Genomic DNA, 21,158 nt, shown 5'->3' with positions numbered 1-21,158 from the left:
TGGAAAAGGCCTTCGGTGATAATTGCTTGTAGCGAGCAAGAACGCCTTGACGATGAAACACGTCCAGGACGACCATCAACATCAACTGATGATCAACACGTCAATAAAATAAAGGAATTGGTGCTTGAGAATCGATGATTAACTGTCAGAGATCTTACTGGCATCGTTGGAATATCGGAAGGACCAGTAAAAACCATTTTGAAGGATCATTTGGGCCTAAGAAAAGTAAAAATTTGTTCCAATTTGTTCGAAAAACAGCATCGCGCAAACTTCTGTGAAATGGATGAAATCAGGCTTTCATGAAATGTATTATTATTGGCGATGAGTCTTGGAACTATGCTTACAACCTGAAAACACGGGATCAGTCTGCCGAATATTGTGGCAAAGGTGAGAAGAAGCCAAAAAGCTGGTCAAAAGTCATGGTTATGTTGACAGTTTTCCTCGATTATCGAAGTGAGGTGCTCTCCGAATTCCTTTCGACCGGCCAAACTGTCAACCAAAATACAGGGTTTGTCCGGAAAGTGATAGGACTAATTTTCTTCCGCCGCGACTGTACTTCGGACCGTGCGCGCACCGACTGGAATCGGTAGTGCGCGTTCCTAGCTAACGAACCAGCGGCTGGTCAGTTGTCTCCGAGCACCTGGCGGGTCAGGACAAACATTTTCGCGCGACGTGTTTCTGTGAGTAGTGCAAGCCGAAAATGGAGCGTTCGTTAGAGCAGAGGTACACAATTAAATTCTGTGTGAAACTCGGTAAATCTGCGACAGAGCCGTGATATGATCAAGCAGGCTTACCCAGATGCTGCTTTGGCAAGAAGTGGTGTGTTTCGGTGGCACCAGGCCTTTTGGAGGGCCGGGAAGAGGTCGCTGATGAAGACCGCGCTGAGAGACCTGCGACCTGAAAAACCCAAGTGAAAATGAAGCGCATTGTCTTGTTTGATATCAAAGGCATCGTCTACCATAAATTTGTTCCTCCTGGACAAACCGTCAACGCCAAGTTTTATGTGGAAGTCTCAAGAGACTCAAATGAAGGGTCAATCGGGTCCGACAAGACATGGTAGCCGATTGAAATTTCCACTACGACAACGCTCCGGCTCACACCGCCTTTATTGTGAACAGCTTCCTAACCAAGGCCGGTATCCCAACACTTCTGCAGCCGCCCTACAGCCCAGATGTGACCCCCGGACTTTTTTTGTTTCCTTACCTGAAAAGGCCGATGAAAGGGGATCCAAGCAGCATGCACCTCGGCTCTCAAGGCTATTCCGAAGAATGCCTTCCGTGACGCCTTCATTGCTTGGAAATCGCGCTGGCAGCGCTGCATCGACGCAGAAGGATACTATTTTGAAAGTTTTTAAAGAATTGTAATGATTGGCTCAATAAATTTTTTTAAGCGACTCAGCCATATTACCTTCCGGACATACCCTGTACTGTTTGACTGTTATGCGTCATTTGCGCGAAGCTATTCGTGACATGAGGCCGGAATTATGGGCCGTCCGTCTTTAAGACATTAAACCTAAACCTCTGAAGGCTTGTCCTTAAATTGACTTTAACTGTTTCAAGGATTAGAAAAATCGTTGGCGTTGATGTGTGGGACCATGGATGATTATTTTAATGAAAACGACATATGTAGATTCTGAAGAATAAATTAAGAATTTAAAATTATGAACAAAGTCTTACTAATCTTTGCTCATAGTAGTATAACGAATTAAAAAGTATATTTTTAGATTGGACTAATTCGGCTGCATTCACAGCAAACCATATCTTTCAAGAGTTAAATTTTTGGAAACACAACGGTATATAAATTCCTGCAGTCACTGCTACACAGTTACCACATAACAATTACGCCTCCTGTGCTCTATAAAAGCATTTCCTCGAGTCACTTACAAAGCTTTTCCGTCCCCCGCTCTTTTTTACTTTTTTTACGACTAAAACTTGTGCACATTTATTACCATAACAACAACAAAAACGGCAAATTACAAACTATCAGACAAATAGTATTAAGTGTGTAGTATGTTTGCATATAGAAAGTGGTGTGTCTAACCACCCAGCAACAACATAAAATACTTACATATAAATATGTAAGTCTATATTTACTTGCGTGCGAATTGCTTTTAAAAATTCCCAAGAAGAAAGAAGAAAAATATAAATTCATATAAATGTTACGAAGAACATGAGAATTCCCCCAGTGATAGAGATTGATATGGGTATTGTGATGACGACATGGCGAACAACAACAACAGCACAAGTACGCATAAATATTAACGCCGCCAACACGTTACGTTAAACTTGAAACGTGTGACAAATACGTAATTTATAGCGTGGCTAAGCAGAGAAAATCTCACAAAATGAGCACCTAGAAGTTGCGAAATTTATGTTTTTAGTGGGCGTTTTCGTAGCTTAACGCAACGCAAACGAAGCGAGCATAAATTGACAAACTGACCATTTGCCCCGGCACAAAATTTTTACGTGTGTTGCTAACCCAGAGTCGCATCAAAATAAACAAATTAATAAACAAAAGGAAGTCAGTTACTTACATAAAAATATAAATATACTCTCGCTGTTCGCTGATAACCAATGAATAGAGTTGCCAAGCCAAACATTTGTCGCGATGACTGGTATTACGAAAGAGTTGGAAACTATATCGAATTTTGGAAAAATAGTAAAAAACATAGACAAGCCCATAAACAAGACCCTCAGGGCAAATCTTGAGAAATCGTAGGTATCGTTTTGAAAAAAAAACTGTTTCGAGGAAACCCGATTTAACAACACTTTTACTAAGCGCAGATCACTTGATGCCCTTAACACTCGGTGGCAGGAAGTTAGAGGTGTCTAAAGAGGTCAAATTCCTTGGCCTCATATTAGACTCAACTTTACGGTGGAGTAGGCAACTGGATGTAACGTTATTTAAAGCCACCAAGGCACTCATAATATGCAGATGCCTAGTTCGCAGATCCTGGGCTGCAAGCCAGGTATCATAAGATGGCTGTATACCATGATCGTAAGGCCTATTATTAATTATGGAGCGGTCGATGCTGTAAAGGCTCGCACGATAATCACATATGGGGCGGTGGCCTGGGCCCCAAAAGCGTCGCAGATTTCGGTAGGGCTCCAACTATCGAAGCTGCAACGACTCGCATATATCTGCATGTCGAGTACAATGTGCAGTTGCACTACTGCAGCACTTGAAGCCATGCTGGAGCTCACACCGTTGTATCTAGCGCTTAAATAGGTGATTAAACACTCGATATACTGCTGAGAGGCAACACTATTCAGTGGTTCACTGACGGCTCGAAAACACCGCAAGGCATTGGAGCAGGCATTGCGGGATCGCATACCAAACCAATGGGAAGTTTTCCGAGTATTTTTCAAGCAGAAGTCTTTCTCAGCTATGAGGTTAAATCGCTTTTAGGGGAGGAGTGTATAGGAAGGCTGAACCGCCTATCAGTGTGCAACCGGGTACACCTAATCTGCCGGGGCATAAAGGGGTAGCCGGCAATGAGCTGGCTGACGAACTAGCCCGCTCTGCGGCAGCGTCCAGGATGATGGGGCTAGAACCAAGCATTGAATTTGAGCTGGAGCTGCTCCGCACGAAGGAGAGAGTGGAGAGAAAATAACACTGGCAGCAGGTAGGAGCAATGCGCCATGCCAAGCTGCTTCTAGGAGGGTACAACCTCCGGATCTTTAAGGAAATTATCAACTTCACTCGATACAAATTCCGCGTTCTTGTCGCCCTCTATACAGCGCACTGCGGGCTCAGGAAGCATTTATCCAACATGGGCATAGCCTCCTGCGAAAACGACCGGTTTTGCCACTTTGAACAGGAAAACCCAGAACACCTGATTCTGGATTGCCTAGCAATTTGTAGAAGCAGGCTAACGGCCCTAGGTTCCATCTATGTGGATAGGGATCACACCACCTCAGTCGCGCCCAGCAGACTCCTGGACTTGTTCAGGATACTGGACCTTGGTGACCATATGTAATGTCGGGGAGGGGTCAATAGACCGTAGGTCGCAGTGCAAAACCTCAATCTTTACTATCTAAGCCCGATTAAAGTTTTAGCTCCGATCAAACCAGCTGGTATGCTGAATCAGCAAAATACCTATTAGGCAATGCTACATTCTCGGACCACTACAGCATATTGCTGCCATACAACTCAAGATAAAGATATTTGTACACCCTTTTGGCTCAAAAGTGCTCTTGTGAGGGGTATTATCGCTGCGATGCAGCAGATGTTAACATTCTTTTTCTTGTTTTAATTTAAGCTTCTGAGAAATGTTTCGAGAAATGATCCCGTCACCTTCCAAGCACATGGCAACACTATTCGATATCTTTGTGTGACGCATGAAGAGACGCAGAAAATTTAAACACTGCTTGTATGAGTTGAATGTTTTACAAATTTTCACCGCCCCAACGAACAACTTGTGACTTAAAAGTAGTTACATATAGATGTGTATCTGTATATAGATTATACATAAAAAATACATAATTACAAATGTTTTTTCGTAAAAACTTTTTTCGCTCTTTAATCTTTCGCCAGCAGCACAAATGCTAAGCGGACAGTGAGAACAGAGACGGCAAAAAGCTACTAGTTGAGCAAGTGAACGAACTGTCGGGCGTAGGCGTGAAACGCTGACTCACAAAAGGATTCGCATAAATACATAAAAGCATCGCAGCCTAAGTAGTCTGTACTACTTACATAGTGAAGTGAATGGAAATAAATTGGGAATTTGGAGCGTTTTAAGTGCGCTACTAATGGGATGGCGTTGCTGGCGACGGGCGCTATGACGTACGCGATTAAAAATGCACACCTACACATACATATGTACATAAGTGCAAGTATGTACTCATTTGCGTGTGGCACCGAATTTGACGAACTAATTTAATTAGACGTGCACCTAAGGCCAATAGTAACAAAAGTTTGCGGATTTTTAAAGCACCCACATCCTCTCTCTTTCTCTACCTTGTTGTGCTGCCATCGATCCACTTTGCTGGAGGTATGTACATATATGTATATGTGTTGGATAAAAGTGAGCGCGATACGTTGAACACGAAATATGTGCCGCGAGTGCTTCAGCCTATTAGGTGGATCAATAACTTACTTTGCTGACATTTTGTTAGTATTTGCGGGTGATTTCGCTTGCGCCTTTTGTTCTATTATTATACCCCGAACAGGGTACATTAATGTTGCCACAAAGTTTCTAACATACTGTAAGAAAAATAGGAGATTCTATAAAATATATACATATATATATAAATGATCAGCGCGACATTGATTTAGCCATGCCTGTCTGTCTGTCTGTATGCTATATACGCGAAGTAGTCGCCGAGTTCTTGAGATATCATTCCGAAATTTTGCACACGTAGTTTTCTCTGCATAAAGCTGCTTATTTGTCGGAACCGGCGATAACGGACCACTGTAGCATATAGCTGCCCTACAAAATGAATGATCAAAATCAAGTTCTACTTCTGAAAAACTTTTTTATTTCACGAGATATCTTCACGAAATTTGGCATGGATTATTTTCAGGGCAACGCTGCAATATTCGAAAAAATTTTGCCAGTTGGGCCACTAAAGCATATAGCTGCCATACAAACCGAACAATCAAAAACAGATCTTTAAAACCGTTTCCACGACTGTCGGGTCTACGTAACCGAAACGAACCTGGAGTTTTTATCCGGTCAAGGACTGTCAACTCGGCAGTATTCTGCCGTTACAACAACAACAACAATCAAAAACAAGCTCTTGTATGAAAAGCTTTTTTATTTGATAAAAATCTTAACGAAAAGAAATAATATCCGAGGTAATTCTCCGGATCGAACTACCATACAAAATACCCGATGACAAACAAGTTCTTGCATGGAAACTTCGTTATTCGTGAACGAATATACTAGCTTCGAAGCAATCGAAGCCAACAATATTTCTTGATTATTTGTTGTGAAGGGTATTTTTTATAGCTTCGGTGCAACGGAAATTAAGGTATTTTATTGTTTCCTTCCTTTTTTTGTTTATTTAGTTTCGGTAATTCAGTTGTTGCAATAATTGTTTGTTATTTTGGCTTTGGAAACAAAATCTGAGCACAAACTTAAATACATACATACATATGTATGTATGTACACACCTAAATACATACATACTTGTATTGTAGTCTTTATTGCCATGTGTCATGGCGCACTTGACTGTCAGTGCGCTTGTGTGTGTGGCTGTAACTGATGTGGTGTGATTGATTGGGTGGTTGAATTTATTAGGATCATTTCCTACTTGTCGCCAGCGCTTTTTTAGGTTACTGCTATTTTCGTTTATTCTTTTATTGTTCGCAAATAAAACTTTGCTTAGCATTTGATAATCGCGTGCAAATGATTCGTCGACCCATTTTCGGCACGTTAGCATTTATGGTTTTTTTTTTTTTGCTGCCTGCCGTGCGGCATTTCCTCCTTTGCTATTTCTTCAGAGAAGTTGCAAACTTTTTTTGCACCAAAAAATTCTACGTCAGTATAAGTACATATGTACATATGTATGTAATTGTTGAAATTTATATGTATAGACAACATGTATCAAATTATGAAAGCAATGAACTATTTATTACGGTAAAAACGTGTAGATTCGGGCTCAAGGACATTGCGTACAAGACACTCACCATATAATCCTTGTTCACTTGTACACACTTGGATATGCTTGGGAAAGCATGCGTAACATTTTCTGTATTAACAAAATTAAGCCTGTCTGACTGCCAGATTAGATTAAAATTGTAACCAATTAGTTGCGAGGCACCCTGTTAATATATGTATAATACAATACCAAAATTTAAATTCACGGAACCTAATTTATAAATATTTCTTTCCTCGATTGGTACAACCTTTTTTATGCTCACTGAGAGCAGTCATCAGAAACTCGTTAGAAGGGAACTGTTAGACGGCATTTAAAGCTCCTTACGTACAGCTGCAGCGAAACCATTGGTTTTCGTAAAGGTTAAAAGAACAGCTGATACGATAAGGACTGTCGTATTGTAATGGAGAGAAAGCAGACAGCCTGCCTAGCAATGTTGCGGTGGACCACAACGCGAACGCGGTGGCATAAGTACCGAAAGTTGCAGAGGGAAGTGAGACGCATATGCAGTCAAAAAAAAGAAAGAGGCCGAAATGCGTATGAGGAGCTTGAGAAGCTGGTCGAAAGGGGTTATGCTCGAAAATTCTACGAAAAGATGCGACGACTAACGAAAGCATACATTTGTGGGACCCAAAGTGGTGATCTAGTGGCTGATGTTAAGAGCATACTGAAGTTATAGAGGGAACACTTCTCCAGCCTGCTGTACGACAGTGAAAGTGTAACATCTGGAGATGGCGAACCCGATTCTCCAATCGATGACAATGATTTAGATGTTCCATTGCCCGACTATTCAAAAACCGAGCTATTCAAATACGACGGCGAAAAACTAACAAGGTGCATGCATCAGCTTCTTTCCAAGATATGGTCGGATGAAAGCAAGCCCGATGATTGGAACCTAAATGTACTCTGCCCAATCCACAAAAAGGGGGATCCCACAATCTGCGCCTCCATGAGGTCTTATCGGACCTTGCCAGTGTGCCAGCGTTTAGACCTGGAAAATCTACAATCGACAATATTTTCACCATACGCCAAATCTTAGAAAGCACTCTTGAAAGATCGACAAACAGCACCTCTTCGTCGATTTTAAACCCACCTTCGACAGTATCCGTCAGAATAGGGAAAGACCTCTCCGAAACGTTCGATACCAAGCGAGGTTTCAGACAAGGAAAATCCCTATAATGTGACTTTTTCAATCTATTGCTGGAGTCGCATTCGCGACTTGGCTCACACGTTACTGTTGACAGTCATAACTTTAAAGTCGTAGATAATTTCATCCAAGTCATTGAAGGTTTGCGATTCAGTACACGCTTGAGGAAACAGAGGAAGAGGAAGTACTCTACTCCGTTTGTAGAGCAGGTGGAGAAAGAGTGCAGTTAGCTCCTTCCTTTGGTATCTTTAATTACCAAAAAAATAAACAAAACAAATAATCATTGGCGCACTGTGGTGCGGTGCGGTGCCTACGTCAGTAAAGAAGAAGAAGGACTCGTTGACCTCCCAGAAGCGGATATTTCTGTTTTAAAAGCAGAAACAAGTCACTTGGAGGCAAAACTGTGGAATACCGAGACTGAACGAAGACTCTCGTTTCGTGTTCGGCTAAAAAGTAGGTCACAATCATACTAGAATGTGTCGGCGCATCTAAGTACTTTGGTACAAGTCTACCATTGACACATTTCATAACGAAAACATTAACCGAAATGTATTGAGACGAGCCAGTCGTTTCATAACCAAAGCATTAACCGACATGTTTTTAGTCGATGTAGTCGAGGTTATGATTTTTAAATTTTTTTATTTGCAGAAAACTTTATCGGGTCTATGAACGTAACATAAGAAAAGGCTAAACATATGGAATGTTCGAAGCAGGGGAAGAAATAAGCTAAAATGTAATGCATATAAAAGCAAACAACTGTGTGTTGATAAAGAGGAAGCAGTGTCGCGTTAAAACCAGTTATATACACTTACATTGTACAAGTACAAGTAATCACACACAACTGACGATCACAACAACAATAACTTTTGTTAAAAAAAAACAGCAACAATGCCTTAAGAATACAAACCTATGTTTATATGTGTGTTTGTAAGCACATGAACCTGCGTTGGGGCAAATGAACTACGGTTGGGGTAAAATGCGACGACAACGGCACAAGGCGTTTGGGGGCCTTACTCAGACGTAAAAAGCGATCAGTGAACGACAAAGTAATCAACCGCAAAGGCATACATATGTACATATCTACAATAAGTATGTGTATATAATCAATAGTTATGCGTAATGTGCTTCAATTTAGTATGTAAGTGGCTTCAAATGATCGCTAACTGATTGACAAACGAAAATATATACATATACAAATGTATATGTATGTGTGTACAAAAGTAGTAAATAGTCGTGTATCCAAATATGGATTTACGCCTGTTGCCTTACAATTATTAAACACACTATTTAATCGTTTTATTTGCTTAACACTTTATGAGCTTTTGAACTTGAAAATGAGACTGGTGTTGAGGCGCTAAAAACAGGCGGAGGAAAACGAGTAAAAAATAATAATTTTAACGTTCCAACCGTTTTAGAAAAAGTGTTTGTACGTATAATATGTATGTATTTACTATGTAATGGTTTTAATTACATTTCTTTTAATTATTTTTACTTTAATAGAAACAAATTATCTAGTTATAGATATAATATGTAAATTTGAACGAAAAATGTTAGTATACTGTATACCCAGCGTACTATTCGCAACACCATCTTGAGATCCAGCATTCATTATTGGTTAATATTCGACCGAATAGACCACGTCCAGCACGCAGGGAAGAAAATATAGCAGCCGTAGCTGAGAGTGCACACGAAGACCGTGGAGAGTCAATTCGGCGAAGTTCGCAGCAACTCGGACTGACGTATGAAACAACTTCGCGCATTTTACGTCGATAACTTAAATTGAAAGCGTACAAAATACAGCTTGTGCAAGAACTGAATCCGCTCCAACTTCCTAAGCGAAATCGCTTCGCGCTATGGGCTCCTGAAATGTTCCAAGAAGATCCGGCATTCAGCGATGAGGCCATGACTCAATGGATATATGTATATAAACAAGCAAAATTGGCGCATTTGGGACGAAGAGCACCCTGAAGAGATTTAAGAATAATCATTCTATCTAGAAAAAACAACGGTTTGGTGTGGTATGTGGGCCGATGGAATTATTGGTACATATTTCTTCTAAAATTATGCCGGTGAGAGCGTGACCGTTAATAGCGACCGTTTTGTTGTCATGATAACCGACTATTTGATGCCTGAAATTGAAGTTCGTGATCTCGGCGACATTTGGTTTCAATAAGATGGCGCCACTTCTCACGCATCGCATAATTCAATGGATTTATTGAGAGAATACTTCGGTGAGCAGATAATTTCACGTTTGGGGCCGGTCGACTGGCCACCAAGATCGCGTGATACCGCACCGTTACACTTTTTCCTGTGGGAATAAGTCTAAAGAATATGCGGACAATCCAGTTTCGATGCAGGCGTTGTAGCAAAACATTCGCCAGTTACCAGTCAAAATGCTCGAACGAGTCATCGAAATTTGGACTCAACGGATGGACCCACTGAGACGCGGCCAACATTTGAAAGAGATAATCTTCAAAAAAGTAAATACCAATGAATGTTCTTTCAAATGGTAATTAACATTCTCCATTCAATTTGAAGTTGCTGTGTTTTTTCTTTAAAAAAGTAGGAAACCTCGAATTGGATCACCCTTTAGAACAAAATCCTAGACACTTTACCGCTTATTATTCACTTATATAGTTTTCATTTTGACATTTGGTTAGGTTGGCAACGTAACTGACAAAACAATTTCTTCAAATGCCACACATTAGCATGCCCACAAAAAAATCAATAAATTTCCCTCTGAGATCAATGAATATTCCACATGCATGTGAAAATTTTAGAGTCGGAAATAAAAACGATTAATTTGTATATAAGAATATGTTCGAGTAGTTGCAATTGAGCAGCGATAAAAAGACAACTTCAACTTCAGCTCGGCAACCATTGCGCTGGAGCTTGGCAATTGCCAATTGCGCCCGACAATCAGTCGTCAACATAGTTGTTGCACCAAATAAACTTTAACCAGCCAATGGTCAGAAAGAAACTTTTGCAATCAGCAATAGCAAAAATTACATAGTAGCTGCTGCAGCAAAGACAACAACAACTACAACTAAAACCGTCATTCAGCAGCGCACCCAGACACGTCGACAGTCGCCGCTAGAAAATAAAACGGAGCAGTGCCGGTCGTGCGAAGCGTCCGGGACAGGTCGCACCGCTCAGCAACAGCAACCGGAGCAAGAGCAACTATGGCTAAATGGATTTTGTGCTTTTATTTGTGTCAGAGGAATGAAACCAGGCGAAAGAGAATGGCAATGACCTTTTTGGTTAGCATTTCATTAAAAATTTAAAACAATACTGGCCAACAGCAGCGACTGGCCAAGTGCTGGGCGAAGCGCGTTGTAGTAATGCTAGTGTCAGTAAAGTGCAAATTATGAAGGCAAAACAGTAATGGCGTTGACTGGTCGGGAAGTCAAGGCATAGCTGGGGGAAAAAGCGGTGCAACGATGGCGTTGACGGCGGCGGTATTGGTGGTGGTGGTGGCGGCGACGACGATATAAACATTTCGAAATCGCGCAAAAAGTGTTTGGCAAACTACAGAGCAATATAAAATTTGTTGCTTTCACAATTGTTGTTGTTTTTTGTTGTTACAAATGTGAGTCTTTGCTCACATAGCTGCCGTTTTTGCAGTTGTTGCACATATACTATAAGTGTATGTATAAATATGGACGCATACGTCCATTTCACTTTAATGAGATTTGCACAAGAACTTATAGATATAGTACATATATGTATGTATGTAAACAAAATTTCAAACAAGGCAAAATGGAAACATAAAGTCAAAGTAGAGAACGCAATTAAAATAAAAATAAAACAAGAAAAAAATTAACTTCGGCAGCACCGAAGCTGGAATACCCTTCCTTCCCTAATAAAGTTTTCCATACAAGGACTTGAGTTTGGTCAGTTTGTATGGCAGCTATATGCTATAGAGATCCGATATAGGCGGCTCCGACAAATGAGCAACTTCTTGGGGAGAAAAGCTAAAGGATAGATCGATATCTCAAAAACTGAAGGACTAATTCACTTATTTATATATATACAGACGGGCATGGCTATATACTTATTTTATAGGGTCTCCGACGCTTCGTCCTCGATACACATTACAAACTTCGTCGCAAACATAATATGCATACCCGTTGAAGGTAAAATACGACTTAAAACAAAAACTGAATTGAAAAGTCTCCGGCCTGACACATAGATGGCGCTACTAGAATCCATATGATTTTGACAGCTGTAGAATCATTAGTTTGTGAATTATGTTATTTTGAGTGAAGCAACTTTTGTTATTACAAGCTTTGAAAACGATCCACGTGAATGACGTCCAAAAAGCGCATGAACACCAGAAATCATAGTCAAAATACAGGATATGGTTCTGGAAGATTGACTGAGAGAGATTTAGTAGACGCTCTACACATCTCATTAGACGGTGTGAACAATATTTTAAGTGAAATTTTGGGGTTTAATAAGCTGTGTGCACAATGGATGCCACATTCGCTGTCAATGAAACAAAAACACATTCGAATGCCACTTTCTCAGCAACATTTGGAGCGTTTTAAAAAGGATAAAGTAGAATTTGTGCGTCGATTCATCGCTATGAATGAGACTTGGGTTTGAATCAAAACAAGAGACTAAAAAGTGGTGTGAACCTGGTTGTTCGACTTTGAAACGAGTTCGTGTCCGGTAATCGGCCAAGAAGGTTATGGCATCAGTTTTTTGGGATGCGAGAGGAATTTTATTTGTGGATTACTTGCAAATGATAAAACAATTAGTTCTGAATACTATTGCAACCTTTTGAACCAGTTAAACGAAAAAAATCCTTTGTCATCATGACAATTCACCGTGGCACAAGAGCATTTGACAATGGCTAAAATTCATGAATTAAAGTTCGAATTTTTGGAGCGTCCACCGTATTCACCAGATTTGGCCCCCAGCGACTTCCAAAATTTAGAAAAATTATGCGTGGCAAGCGTTTGTCATCAAATGAAGAAGTCATAACGGCTGTTGAAGCGTATTTTGCAGACCTTCAGGGATGGGATCCACAGATTGTTTCTTATGTTTTTCTTATCAAACGACAAAACTTATTGATCAACCTGGTAATAAACGCGAGCTTTTGCCTCGATATGTGAAAATGGATGAAACAAAGCTCCACCATTTCACTCCAAAGTCCAATCGGCAGTTACCCAAATGGACTGCACACGATGAACCCGCTCCAAAGCGTGGAAACCCGCAACAGTCGGCTGTTAAGGTTATGGCGTCTGTATTTTGGGATACGCATGGAATAATTTTTATTGACTACCTTGAAAAAGGAAGGATCACGAACAGCGACTATTACATAGCGTTATTGGACCGTTTGAAGGACAAAAATCATTGGAAGACTACCACATTTGAAGAAAAAGAAAGTGAAAGAGATGGCAAAATCCATGAATTAAGTTTCGAATTGCTTCCGCATCCATCGTATTCTCCAAAACTTGCCGCCAGCGACTATTTCCTGTCCTCATATCTCACAAGAATGCGCGCTGGAAATGAAGAGGTGATTACTGAAATTGCGGCCTATTTTGAAGCAAAGTACAAATCGTACTAAAAAAATGTTATCAAAAATATGGATGGTCGCTATAATCAGTGTATCACCCTTGAAGGAAACTGTGTTGAAAAAAAAACAATTTTCCAAAAAATATTTATTTACTTTGGTAGGCCGGATACTTTTCAATTGACCTGTTAAATAGGTGGTAGTAGCAATAGTAGTTTAAAAGTGGTAAAGTACTACAAGAATTCAATCGGTTTAAGGCAAGCTAAGTGGAATTCGTTAGCGCTGCGAATATAGTGACAAAAGTGAAAAATGCAAAAGCAAAGGATTTACAGCGATTTGTTCTCTCTTCGTTTCTTTTAAAACGTAATTCATTCAATTTTTAATTGTAGAAGAACAGCGAAACGCTCTTACCCCAAATTAAAGACTATACATATGTACATATATGTATGTATATGTACATCAAATTTAACGATAGTAAGGCAATCTAAGTATAGTAATGGCATTGAATAAAAAATTAAGGAATGCTTTCATGTATTGAAATCACGCTTGCATCGAATTACATAATATTTTACGCTTTGACGGCAATATTTTACGAGGGAATTTAAATATTTTGTATGTAAAACCAGAATTTCAACGAAAGGAGATACTAAATTAAAAAAATAAATTCGTAATAGTTGAAATTCATCTTATCAATAAATATATTTAAAACAAATTTAGCAGATCAACAAACGATATTTATTACTACCCAAATGGCAACGATGGAGTTTGAGCACCTGCAAACACTCAAACGTCGTAAAGTTAGTTCCGTTATACGACAAACAAACGGCAAACATTTCCCGTCATCACCCAAAAAAAGACCGCTACAAACGTTCTTACAGTAGAACTTAGAAGAATCTAAAAACTCAAGGTGCTTATTCGCTTAAAAGAAAACAGAGTCAAAAAACCGAAAAAAAATTCTCCTACACATTAGACGAACTGCTTCCTTAACATAAGTAAAAAGAAAACAAAAACTAAAAAGCTGCCACTTTACTTTGAATTAAAATAGAAAAAAGTTTTGGCTTAATGACGCGCAACTCGAAGCACAGAAATAGAATATTTTCTTGAATTTTATTTCTTTAGCTTTTTAAATGTGGACAGAACTTTTCGAATTGAGTGAATAGTACCGAAATAGATTTTTTTCGTTGATTTCCTAAATATAAAAAAAATAAAATCATGTGAAAACGTTTTGGCCATCGGCCGCGTTTCGCACGTTTTGTTCTCTGGTGTGAGACTCGATTTTTTGTGTGCAGTTATTTGTACTCTCCGCTAAATATTTTACATATGTATGTTCCGTTAATTAGCAACAGCTGATTTCGAATTTTTTAAAGAAATATTTAAGTGAATACGCTGTAGAAATGTCAAATAAAAAAATTTATTGCATAAAATAAAATTAAATATTAAAAATCAGTAGAATTAATACAAATTAACTAATATTTGCGTACATATGTACATATAGTATATATTTATATATACTTTGCTTACGTTTGCGCAATCAGGTGGTGACCAAATTATATTTCCGACTTTTTTCCTTGCATTAAATTTGAATTTTCTATTTTCGGCGCGTAAATAAAATGGAGCGCAACACGTGAAACCTAATAAGAATGCAGAGAGAGGAAAATGCAAATGCACAAGTATTTAGAGCGCATATAAAAAACAAATTGTGCGACGATTAGTACTGTGCTAGCTTTTGTGCCAGTGCACTTGTACCTTAGAATAATACATTGTGCCACTAAACTGCATTCAAATGTATCCACGTATGTATGTATGTATGCTTAGTTAGGCATTTTAAGCATGCGTTTACGTCAGTGTGAGGTAGAAGTCAAAAGAAAATATATATTCGCTTGCCACTCGTCAAAGCGCCTAACAAAATTTCAATGCGAATTCCGGTGATAGTGCATTTTAGCAAAGTTAGTATTTAAACAGAAACATATTTAAGTTGGAACAATTTCGGTGTTTTCAACTCACACTAAGAACTGTATACTTAGTCTAGATTGGAACACGGTAAGGGATCTATAGTATACATATCATCATTGACATTGCAGTAGTGTCCTATATTGGGATCTAGGCAATAGGTCTTTGGCGCTATCGTTCAGGAGTTGATTTTTTTTTTTAATTACCTTTTGAGCAAAATATACTTCATTTTTCAATATCCCAATTTCCCGTTGTGTATGCCGTTTCATGTGATCCAGAAAAATTAGGAAGCAGTTTTCATATTTGCACTCCAATTATTTTGTGGACAACAGTAATTATTTGCTGGATTGCAAATATAGTCAGACTTTAGGTAATAAAATTAACGACATTTCTGTTAACACTACAGAAGTTTGGTTACATCATATTTATTTTTTCTTTTGTTAATAATAAGGATTAAGAACGCTTTGATAACGTATTATTTGTTACATTTTTCTAAATGGTTACTGACTCCCTGCTTATGTGGGAAATAATTATATACATATGTATATATTATATAAATAAATATTAAAATGTTGTGTACTTACGAGCTCTGCCTTTCACGATTTTCTCGTCTTTGCATTTCTATTGCTGTGGTCGCAATTTTGCGTTTCTTATCGCCTTAGCAGCCAGCAAACTGAAATGTGGATTGGTGCAGCAGAAATGAATGGTTTTGCAAATATTTGCAAAATAATCACAAAACCAAGTACTTGGTTAGTGTAAGAAAGTGCTTATTGAAGTTTAACGAAAATTGTGAATTTAACTTATAGACGTGAAGTTAAAAAAAATTTCAATTACAACGACTAAAAAAAACTCCAGGGATATTGATATTGACGGCGTGTAACAATGATGAGTTACGTTTGTACGCTATGTGTTTGCCGCCACACGCACGCGCACGCACTTTCTCACATGCCAGGGCACGCGAATTCTTATGCAATATAAAATTAATATTATTTTATTGTTGTTGTTCAATGCGTTATACTTATTAAACGGTTGTCGGTGATATTCAATATTCGATGAACTCAATTGCGTATACTGCACTTTGTTTGCGAATTGCTATGAGCGTGTTACCCGTTTGTTATTGATTCAATCCCTTCTCTAACAAAATGAAATGTGTAAACGACTTTTAATTTGTCGACTACAGTTACATTGGTCTGCGATATGCCAAATTACATCGTTGTTTTGTTGTTTTTTTTTTTTTTTGTTCGAAATTGATATCTTATTATAATCTCCGCCGGATCAAAAGAATTTGCTGCCGTTGATATTGATTTGGTATATCGATGATGTAAAAAATTAGTTTAGTTTATTTTTAACCGCATGTTTTTTGTAGTGACGAAATCAAATCTTCACTCAAATATTATTGAACTGAAAAATTGTTAATGACAAAAAAATTACAATTGAGCATTTGTTAGTTTGACATATTTTATATTGTGGACTGTGGTGGAGCATTTGCATTTATTGTCACCAGGCAGAGTTTACAACATTGCTTTATTCAATAAATCCACATTCTCTGATTATTCAAATATTGAAAATTTCCGGGTCGGATCAGTAACAGTATAAGCATGCGCTATTGAATTTAATAGAATTTTTTTATATTAAGTTTTTTCAGAGTAGAAATTGGTAAATTATTTTACCACTATAGGAATATAAATCGATTTTTATCTATTAAAAGTAGCATTTCAAAAAAAAAAAAACACATTTTCTTGTCAAATTAAACGTTGTAACCAGTAATAACAAAATGTATTATATTTATTTGAAAATTTGCTTAACACTCCCGAAATCGTATGAACATAAACATCCGATTTACAATTACTTTTATTTTGTTGTTGTTGTTATTATTTTTTGCAATTTTTAAGTTAGATTTATTCGGTTATTTAATAATTTAACCTAGTCGTGTTTTTTATTTGTGAACAGAATTTTTATTTTTTATTTTTGAGAACGTTTCATTCGCACAGAAGCATAAACGATACATACAATCCCGAACATTAATTAGCAATTGTTAGGGGTTATTCTCACTTATTTTCGAAATATTGTTTAAACATTTAGTATTGGTGTTGATTTATCAGAATCTGTATATGCACTCAGTTCGAATAGCTTTTGCAATGTTTGCGAAATATGTATATACATATGTACGTTGTAACGTGATCTTGATGGTGTAGTTGAAATTGTTCTGAATTATTAATTTTAACCTGCAAAAATAAAAAAGTGTATAAGTAGTGCATAGTTTTTTTTATTTATATGATATGCTTTTTTCTAATTCCAATATTATACATTCATACAGATACTTAAGGGGTCAGTAGGAAAATCTTTTTTCCATTTTTTTTTAGAATTAATGTAGAGACCAACTCTACCATTGGAAGGTTTCGAAAAAGGCCCAAAAATAATAATTATTTTTAACCGCATGTTTTTTGTAGTGACGAAATCAAATCTTCACTCAAATATTATTGAACTGAAAAACTGTTAATGACAAAAAAGTTTCAATTGAGCATTTGTTAGTTTGACATATTTTATATTGTGGACTGTGGTGGAGTATTTGCATTTATTGTCACCAGGCAGAGTTCACAACATTGCTTTGTTCAATAAATCCACTTTCTCTGATTATTCAAATATTGAAAAAAGCAAACTTTAAACGCATTTTTCTCAAAATAAACTTTTTTAAACTGGCGGACATGATTCCGGTCGAACTACTCAACCGATTTGCTTAATTTTTTTTTTAATGTTCACAAAACGCCTGGCTATCGTCCTTATATTTTTTATAATTTATTGACAAAGTTATGACAAAATTTATGTAAAAATAGGTAATTTTTATGATTCTAGTAGGGACGATAACCATTCACGTACTTTTTAAGAAATCAGATAATCCAAACATGAAAAATCGTGCCCACCAGTAAAAAAACCATTTCTCCGACAGATGTCATCAAAAAATTCCGAAAAATGTGTTTGTATACTCCACGATATACATATGTATGTACCTGATAATATGTGGAAAAAGTTCTATCGTAGAATAAAAATTTCTATGAAAGAAAAATGTCAAAAAAAAACAGGCCAAATTACCCTACTGACCCCTTAAAATCCTATTAAGAAAGCAATAACGCATATGATTTTTATACAAGGTATATTAAATAAACGACGGAGTTTGCAACCGTTCTTCGTTTGAGAAGCTCTTACAAAAACTTTACAAATTTTGGCATAGAGTTTTATCGAGCAACTCAACAATCTCCGCAGAAATTACTCAGATCGGACCACTATAGTATATAGCTGTCATTTCTTGTATGGAAAACTGCTTCATTTGCTAAGACATCTTTACCAAATTTGATTCCGATCAGAATCTATTGTATTTGTGTGCAAACGTTGTAAACGTTGTTTCATAGGGTATTTTTAATCCGTACATATAGTATGTATATTTGATTTAAAACGTTTATTATATTCAAGTACTAACACTATATATGGTGTGTTCATAAAATTGTGTAAAAAAATATAGGACCGTCGACAAATGTATGTATATACGAATTTTCAGTAATGTTGATACCTGATGATTACTCACATAATTTTAAGTTTACTCCATTAACTGTTAAAAACATTTATGTACATACATATATCCTATGTTTATATGAATGTGTCTATTTAATTTCGCGGTTAACAAATAATATATTATAACAATGTACTTAAGAATATACTTTATCTTTTTTAAACGAATTCATATAAAAAAGCTCGGCAAATGCACTAATAATGTTTTTAAAAATTATTATTAAAAAAATATATTCCAACTTTTTTGGATAAAACACCACCCAATTCATGACTTTTTAAAAGAGAGTGTTAAATATTTGCTCTCGGTAAAATACAATTTACCAATGCAAAAGAGAGCGCAAAGTAAACACTTTACACTCTACACTTTGCAAAAAACATATTCACCACCCTGCAATATGAGTGAGACAGATAATAGAATTGTGTGTTGTATTGCTTTTGATTTCTAATTGATTTTCACATTTCTCGATACAGGAAGAAAGCACAGTTGCAACACATAATCGGCATAAAAATAAGTTTATTTGCATAAAAATCCATTTATAAAATATGTTTGAGAAAATAAACCCCGAAATTAAGAAAAAGTGTTTGCAATCAAAAATCTGTACTCGTACTCATCGCAACACAATTCAAAATACACCACACACACCTGCAAATTTCATATTTGAATATAGGCCAACAAGGTTGGGTAGACACATATGTATGTTTTGCAGAATTTTTTCGCAAAACGAGTTTTATCATCACATGAAATTCAGTTTAAAAAAATTATTATTATTTTTTTTTAAAGGAAATGCATTCATTTGTTCTTTTGTAAAGGTAATCATCAGCCGTGACTACCATGACGTTAAAGACAGGGTGTTATTTGCATTTTCTTTTTGTGATTTTGGTCTCGCATTTGACGTAAAGGTCCACACACACACATCCATATATACATATATATATATATGCCTGAAAATCATTTAATTCCATTGCATCACAAATGTAATGTGTTTAATTTATTTTTTTATAAAAACAGTTTCGCATAGCATTAAGTCATTAACTATTATATGGACTGATATTTTCACGAATTCAAAAACATATTTAATTATTGCAACACTTTGGTTATGGAACACATCTATATTTGAGGGTAATTTAGCATTATTCATGCGCGCATAAACTAGTAGAGGAAAAAGGTTACAAACTATTTATCAATTACTTTATATCAATTCCAAACAAATTAATATGCACTAAACATTTCACTTTTATTCATATGTTTTATAATTCTAGTAATGAATTTATGATTTTCCTACCACATAAAAACACTTAAAAGGACTGTCTCGCCGACTAGCCGCAGTGCAGCTTCACAACGAAGAGGCGAGACGAAAACACCCAATTTCAATCATTGTCCCCACGTATATTTTAGTATTGTCACCCTGTGGTCCTGATGTGAAACCGCAGATGGTTAGTTATAAAAATTCACTAACAATGGTACTCTTCAGGCTGAGCATTTACTTATTGCATGCCGCCTTAGTGTGAACGAAACAAAAAACTAGAGTGTGGTGGAAAACCACACCAGAAAGCAAAGTCGAAGAAATTGGCAAGCAATTTGGAGAAATCTTAATGGATAAAATGACAATACGAAAATCTTGATAATTATTGTAATCAAAAATATTAGATTGATTATACATGTTTTTACAATTCTTAGCTATTTTATCCTGCAATTAATAACTTTTCGAAAGAAGACGAAAGTACGCAAATGCATTATGAAGAATTTGTATAATATAAAGGTTATGATTTTTTAAACCACAAGAAAAACCGCAGATGGTTTTTGCACAAAGTTGTGGATATTGTCGAAAAGAAGTATTGGCACAATTTATAAAACATTTATTAGTGAACATAGTATCCATTTGATTACTGTTTGTCATTTTTCTTTACTTCTACTTTGCAGTCACAAGTTTTGTGTGTACACGATTTTGTACTTCTTCGTATATTTCATTAATTCGTTTGCAGTTTAGCGCACTATTTGTCTCATTTTATCGGATGCATTTTAAATATATGAAATAATTTTTCGATCAAAACAAGAAGGAGCACACCCTAGACATTCACGCAACCGAATGAGTGAATTTTTCCGTCTCCCGACACCGATAAGCAATATTTTCAATATATAGAATTAATACTTGTGCTTTTGTTTAAACGTAAATTACACAATTCCTAGTAAGCTTGCAAAATGTATTACCGGAATGATATTCGTCTGGAATATCTTGGCCAAAATGACCGTATAATCGCAATGTTCTATATTTACACCACACCAAATCACTGCAGCATGCAAGGGAAACTACGAAAGATAGACGTCTAACTAAATTGGCGTTGCCAAATGTTAAAAAAATATATCCCCAGAAAG

At 36.9% G+C, this 21,158-nt stretch overlaps 1 protein-coding gene across 25 annotated transcripts in view; it reads right to left on the bottom strand.

The window, feature by feature from the left end:
* Nucleotides 1-21,106, bottom strand: part of LOC126751242 (casein kinase I) — a 137,367-nt gene extending 116,261 nt beyond the window's left edge. For all 25 annotated transcript variants that reach the window (XM_050461338.1, XM_050461328.1, XM_050461331.1 and 22 more), the window contains exons 1-2: nt 20,994-21,106; nt 15,805-17,445 (exon numbers count right to left, since the gene is read on the bottom strand). Coding sequence is in view for 24 of the 25 variants with exons in the window: in XM_050461328.1 (XP_050317285.1) it covers nt 15,805-15,839 (35 nt within the window). In the remaining variant the exon portion in view is untranslated. The remainder of the gene's footprint in view (nt 1-15,804; nt 17,446-20,993) is intronic.
* Between the last annotated feature and the right edge of the window lie 52 nt (nt 21,107-21,158).

Source organism: Bactrocera neohumeralis, chromosome 2, assembly GCF_024586455.1.
Source record: "Bactrocera neohumeralis isolate Rockhampton chromosome 2, APGP_CSIRO_Bneo_wtdbg2-racon-allhic-juicebox.fasta_v2, whole genome shotgun sequence".
Classification (NCBI taxonomy): Eukaryota; Metazoa; Arthropoda; class Insecta; order Diptera; family Tephritidae; genus Bactrocera; species Bactrocera neohumeralis.
The sequence above is the reverse complement of the archived record's forward strand: the minus strand, read 5'-3'. Positions and strand labels throughout refer to the sequence as shown.